Below are 7,061 nucleotides of genomic sequence, written 5' to 3' on the forward strand. Positions count from 1 at the left end.
CCTTTAAAAAAATATGAAATATTACCAGATCTCTCTTTATTATATCAAATAACCATTGACTAACATTCATCAATAATGGGTCCTGACTGTTAAACACCTAGGCCTATTCAACTTTGTGCATTTTTTTTCTGCTGGTGTTTTTATATATATGTATATGTGTATGTGTATGTGTATGTGTATGTGTATGTGTATGTGTATGTGTGTGTGTGTGTGTGTGTGTGTGTGTGTGTGTGTGTGTGTGTGTGTGTGTGTGTGTGTGTGTGTGTGTGTGTGTGTGTGTGTGTGTGTGTGTGTGTGTGTGTGTGTGTGTGTGTGTGTGTGTGTGTGTGTGTGTGTGTGTGTGTGTGTGTGTGTGTGTGTGTGTGTGTGTGTGTGTGTGTGTGTGTGTGCACGCACATACGCGAGTATGTACATGCATGTGTATTTATCGTGCTTAATTAATCATTCATGTGTGGTGTGTGCGTGTTTGCACATGTGAGTGAGTGCGTGTGTGAGTAAGTATATATATGTGTGAGTGTGCATGGGTGAGTGAGTCTGTGAGTGTGAATGTGAGTGTTCGTGTGTGTGTTCGTGTGTGTGTTCGTGTGTGTGTGCACATGTGTGTGTGTGTGTGTGTGTGTGTGTGTGTGTGTGTGTGTGTGTGTGTGTGTGTGTGTGTGTGTGTGTGTGTGTGTGTGTGTGTGTGTGTGTGCGCATCTGAGTGTGTCTGTGTGTGTTTACATTTATGGCATCCAGGAAATACAGCCCCATAAATGTATTCCCTCAGCTACTGTGCCCACAACAGTGCCTCCCTCAACTTTATCAATTTATTATTATTTATCTTACTGTCATTACCTACTGTATTCAATTTCCATATGCTCTGCCATAAAACTTTTTTTTTTTTTTTTTTTTTTCAGTGACAAAGTTTAATATCTTCAGCTTACTTTTTTCTTCTTTTTCTCATCATGAAGTGTTAAGTCCAGAAACCATGTAACTCCCTTTGTCTCGAGACCCATAAACCCACTGCTGCTAAGGATGTCACATGTGTACATGCTATGTCCACCGAGACTTTTGTTTATAATTGCACTTACACATATATGGCTCAACAAGAGCTTAGTCATCAAGGAGTCAATTACTAGTCCCACTTTTCACACCTGTTTTCCCTTTTCCTGGATTTTTTTTCTTGATTGCCATTAGTATTAACAGCATTAGAAACAATCATTTTTTCGTAAATTCAAGGAATGGGGAAATCAGGTAAGGTTAGTTAGGCCTACTAAATGACTCCTTCAAGACTACATGCTTACAGAGCCATATGTGTAAACAAAATTTACATACAAAACTACATAGGACATTACATGTACCTGGAGGAAATGGGTAAAGCTCATTGATAATACAAAAACATGCTAAGATTTAACAAAGATGTAATTTTTTTTTACCTGAAGCACAAAATCACTGGTCTTCAAAAAACTGCAACAAAGGATAGTGCCAATTGTTCATACAATAAAAGTTGTTTGTATGCAATGGCATAACCATTAAGATGAAATATCTCTTAAATCCTTCCAATTGTTATGCATAGTTATAAGAGATAACTTGAAGTGGATTTTTTGTAAACCATATGTGACTAGTTTATATTCTTATGGGTTTTACAAAATAGTTGAGTTAATGTTTTCTCTTATTTGTTTGCATGTGTATTTTTCCTGTGAATGTTTCACTCTGTAGCTTTTCTGGAGGGGGCACCATTCATAAGCTGTGCTTTGGGCATCAGTTTGTCTACACCCAACCTTAATGTCCACATCTTAACATGAGTGTGTTTACATACACATGTACATATTACTCCAGTACATTATCTATATTACCTTACCTCACTATTCTGATATGTATACAGGCTACCCCTTCCTCACTACTCTAACATTCATAATAAAACAGTATACCATTTGCTCATTGTACTGATGGTTCCTCAATGTTTGCTCTCAAGGTCTTTCTTTCATGCTCATTACACTGGAATTTCCATTAGTGCCTGCAGCTCCAATGGCATTCAAAGATTTCATAAATGCAACTGCAGTATTTTTCTGGGTTATCTATGACTGTAAAACCCACTTACTGGGTACGTGATATGTCCAGTTGAGCAAATGAACCTTACCAACTCGTGCAGAACATTTCATTTTTTTGTTTGTTTGTTTATAGTTCTAACAATCTGCCAGTGAGCACAACAGCACCCATGTTACAGAATAAATGAGTGAAAGAGAGCCAAGTGATAAAGCACTACATTACAAGGAAAATCACTGGAAAAGCTTCTGTGTTGAATCCCTGGCACAGATGGACAAAGAAACTTAATTACTTTGTGTTTGTGCCGAGTGAAAGCCTCCCTCTTCTTCTTCTCACTGTCGTTGTAACTACATCAAAAAAATACAAGACTACGAATAATACTTACATAACTTATTCCGTGTTATTAGCACTTCTACCAGGCACAATAGCTATTTCATTTACAAAACAAACACCACATTCAACTACCTTTAAGAATCAGATACATTTATCTTTATTGTCAATTTCATCTTATCATTAAATTGATCTACATATTCTCATAAATGTCTCACTTACAAACTATCAGAGTTGTGTGACTAAACAGGACTTTACAGAGAAGTCCATATGCAAGAGAAAAAAAAGTTAGCTACAATCACCAGACTGAAGATGTGGGCCTTTAATCATCAATACTAACAGGTGGGCTTCCTACCTAAGCACAAAATAATATTGTAGAGGTTCATGATATCATCTAGAGTATAGAATTCTAAGCTGAATGTTTAAATATGCTAGAGTTGATTAATCACATTCAATGAGGCACCTGAACAATAAGGAAATGTGTATTAATTTATATGTGCAATCACAGAATCTACAAATAATTTAACAATATACCAGTACTAATACAGTACAATAGAATACAATAGTACAGAAAATATATACTAATACTTACATAAATACTGCATGACTAAAATCCAAGACTAGAGTTGCATATGCAGAAGAATTGTTACACCTTTATGAGCCTGTAACAAACTTTGTATAACCGAATCTCATGACAGGGGGCTATTCCTACTTAAAAGTCAACCATCAGTCTGACTCTTTCCTGCGCTACTTCCTGCAGGCTGCTTTGAAGGAAGCTGCATTAAATTCCTTGAAGTACACCTGTGGCTTTAGGTAATTCTCTAGACTTCCAAGACTGCACAAGTTGATGCTGCCTCTCTTCACACCACCAAACTTTAATTGTTTTAGTGTGATAGTACCACAGAAGGGGATCAGCTTCGTTATGTCTTTTCCATTGTATACGACTCTAAAGAAATAATTACTTCGCTGGTGCGTATCCTGTGAATTGGTGGAGTTGTGGTACACTTCCAGAATAAGCCGAGAGGCGTAGTGTGGCAGCGGATAGTTAGGGATGGAGAGGCTGTCCAAGAGGTATTTGAGGGTCTTGTCATGGCCCGAATACACAACGACACGTGGCCTGCCCTCTCCTATCATTCCGTCTATAGACACCATAATATTTTTCAGCATTCCATATGACTTTAATTTTGCAGCCTTGCGTTGGGCAGATGTGCGTTTTTGCTTGCCTTCCCAGTCTGCGTAGGATATCAGACTTGTGACCTCCTCTACCCTGACACACTTGCCTTCATTACAAGGCAGGGAAGCTCCATGACAGACATACGAGAGAAGGGCATCTTGCATTACCAGAGGATTAGTGATGTCATCTGCTGTAGGACTTGCCTTAATGAGGGGACTAAGTCTGCGAACTAAATCCATGACCCCCGGGTGTGATTTGCGGTAATCCCGGCGCTCTTGCTCGTATTTCTGATCGTAGAAGTCAATCTTGTCACAGCGGCACTCATTCTCACAGAAGCTCACACCCTTTCCATCCCGAATACGGATTTTGGAAATATTGAAGCCAGGGAGAAAGGCATAGAGAAAAGCAAGAAGACTCTGGAATGTGCGCCTGTACTTTGTGCTGTACACAATGATATCATCAAATTCTTGCTTGCTGCCAATTAGATTTAGTTCATCAAAGTAAACTTCCTTCAGTGCTTTCCCTAGTTGCAGGTGCTGGGCAACACCCTGGGGCGTCAAGTGTCCTATATTGCACTTTGAAGGAGGGGGAAGTAAAGGATACTTCATAAAGGGTCCTACGAAATTGATATAGGTATTAGTCTTAGATGTGTTGAGTATATCACTAACATACTTCTTGTACAGAGGTGTCCCGTAGCTCTTGTGACCACAGTTTATGCTTGACAGATTGCTTACCGGCAGCAGAGGCCCACGGTCCCCATGGCGGAAGGCAATTAGTACCCCAATCAGCTCATACTGTGATGGCAAGACACCTGTAAAGAATAAAAAATTAAAAAAAAAAAATCAAAGCTCAATATAGTGAACATCCTAAAAGCCCTTCAAAATTAGCTAAAGCATAACATAAGATAAAGCTGAATGAAGAAGAGCAGACACCAATTATTTGTCTCAAAAGAATCAACAATATGTGTGCAAAAGAACCCAAACTGTTTTTTTTTCTGCTAAGGAGATGTGGTAATTGAATGTTTTACACCATTACATTAGTCACACTTTAGTTTTAGGCCTAACATGAATAATATTAAATTTCATAATAATCTTCCACAGCTTTGTTATGACTGTAAATGGAAATATAAGATAAAATTCAGTACCTATCAATTCAACAACAAATTTCAACTAGTCTCAAATGCTGACAATAGAATTTGGTTATAATTTTTCTCAGCAGCAACACAGATATGAAAAGAAAACATTCTCACTCCAAACAATCAAATCCTACAATATAAACACAGTACAGCATCATTCCCATATTATTCTACCCCAGGCTGAAGCCAGTAACACAGAATATGGACCTTCTTGATGTCGCTGTATACGGTCGGGAGGATTGCATTGGTGTCGTAGCTTCTTACTGCGTGGCTTGTCCTGTTGCAAGACCTGGCCTGATACCGGCTGCATTCCCGTGTTGACCACTAGTGGGGGAGGTGGGTGTGCTGAGTCCGACTCCACTCGCCAGTATGACACTGCCAATGAAGTGATGTTCATGTTAACTTGTAAGAATGAGGGAATTGGATAAGAAAAAGAGAAAAATCTGCATATACTATAATGATCCCTACTCACTATCATACATTGCATATCTTATATTTTCATGAATATAATAAGAAGGATAGTGAATGAGAACAGTTAATACATATCAAAGCATTAATTTCACTGAAGAAAATTATATTCTTAAATCTCTTGGGGACTGATTTGTCCTATGTTAAACTGAAAATATACAAATCATCCTATATATTAATTTTTCACAGTCTGGTTGATTTGTTTGAAGACTTAAATAGTAATTATGTTCATAAGCCCAAAGACATTTTTGTTCCTAACTTAAAACACTAAACAATATCTACAAATAACTGTCCATGAAAACAAACTTCCATGAAGGAACATCAACACCATTTCCTCTGTCTGACCCAAAGGAAAAAAGAATACAAACATTCTGCAATCATACAGAAATGAACAAACATGCATGGAGAAAAAGCAACACACTCACAGAAAAGGAGCAGGATGCCCAGCCAGCCCAGGATGAGTATGTAGCACCGCAAGACCTTGAACTTCTTGTGCCACCTCATCCTGCAGCACGTCACCCACAAACAGCGACCCAAACCCAGCACTAGCCTCGTTGTGACCTTGTTTGTGTGACCTTCCTGGATTAACTGGATAAAAAAGAATAATATATAAATAATTGGTACCGGTATGTACAGGAATAGTAATATAGGTATGAGGAATATTATATTGGTTTATCTCAAAAAGGAGAGAAAATAATAAGAATAGAGTATATAAGGGAATAGGGGGAGTGGGAAGGGAAAAGGAGAGTATGAGAGTGAGAGTGAGAATGAGAATGAGTGGTTTCTGGTCACATTAAACAATAAAAATTAGTATGAAATATATCCTGGAACATAATAAATACCATTGCTCAGGAAGTGCATTCCATCATTTTGACAGAAATTTACAACATACAACTTAAAGATTAGTGGTCAGAATCCAGCCTGCCAGTGCACCTAAGTCCTGAGTTCTCTACACTTCTCTTAACTTACCCAGACTGTCTCCTAATTTTGAAAGATTATTGAGTGAGAGACAGCATTGAGTCTCACAATAATATATGCATTTGTATGATATAAAATTACCCACAAGAAAAATAACTTGTATTATATTATGTCACATAATTAATACTTTCACATAGTTATCACTTGTAAAGAGGGAGGTGGCCAACCAATGGCTTACAGGTAAAGTCAGAGTTGACCCAAGTCTTGTAGAATATAAAAGTCTGCTGGACATCCACCAAGCTCCTTTTTTTAATTAGTGAAAATTAAAAAGTATAGGTCAATGTGTGATATTTTTTAGAAGAAATTATATATGCATATTCAATTTGGTGTAATTAACTTAATGAAAAAAATAATGAGTGCACTCAAATGGTTTGTCTATAATTACCATCTAAATATCGGATGGTGAATACATTTTTGCAAGTCGATCTAGATGTTTACAGGGTTTATAGGGAAATATGGTAATCAGTTGATTGGAAGGAAGGTTGTTTGGTTTATATGGCAACATGTTTGGCTGTTCATTTTTTTTTCTTGATAACTTTAGTATTCCCAAAAGACTATAATACTTGCTTATCATGTTATTTCTAACAAAACCTATTTTATGTTAGACTACACTATTGTCTATTATTCACTCAGAATGGAATTCTGGTTCTTACAGCATTTAGTTATACTGTGAAAGAGTACTACCACCACCATCTTACACATCACCTGTAATCATAGAAATTATAAACCAGTCTAAATCCTATCTTACAAGACTACACAATTTGGAGGTTTTGTTATTGTTGGAGTGCCAAAGATACAGAAGACACAGCAATCACTTGGCATTGCACCATTAGGAGGTTGAACTTAAAACTGTAAGCCTTTAATCATAAATCACAGCAACTTTGAAGAGAAATTTTAACAGACCTACAAGAAAAAAAAGATGCATTTTGAGAGCCATTCCTGCTTTAATGC

The 7,061-nt window shown here is 37.3% G+C and overlaps 1 protein-coding gene across 1 annotated transcript in view; it reads right to left on the minus strand.

Annotated features, from left to right (window-relative positions):
• Positions 1 to 606: 606 nt before the first annotated feature.
• LOC125044703 (2-phosphoxylose phosphatase 1-like) overlaps positions 607 to 7,061 on the minus strand; it is a 6,891-nt gene continuing 436 nt past the window's right edge. The window contains exons 2-4 of the mRNA XM_047641569.1: positions 5,558 to 5,720; positions 4,872 to 5,039; positions 607 to 4,340 (exon numbers count right to left, since the gene is read on the minus strand). Of these exons, the coding sequence (XP_047497525.1) occupies positions 3,103 to 4,340; positions 4,872 to 5,039; positions 5,558 to 5,636 (1,485 nt within the window). The 5' untranslated portion in view covers positions 5,637 to 5,720 and the 3' untranslated portion in view covers positions 607 to 3,102. The remainder of the gene's footprint in view (positions 4,341 to 4,871; positions 5,040 to 5,557; positions 5,721 to 7,061) is intronic.

The sequence above is a fragment of the Penaeus chinensis genome, chromosome 36, assembly GCF_019202785.1.
Source record: "Penaeus chinensis breed Huanghai No. 1 chromosome 36, ASM1920278v2, whole genome shotgun sequence".
NCBI classification, from domain to species: domain Eukaryota; kingdom Metazoa; phylum Arthropoda; class Malacostraca; order Decapoda; family Penaeidae; genus Penaeus; species Penaeus chinensis.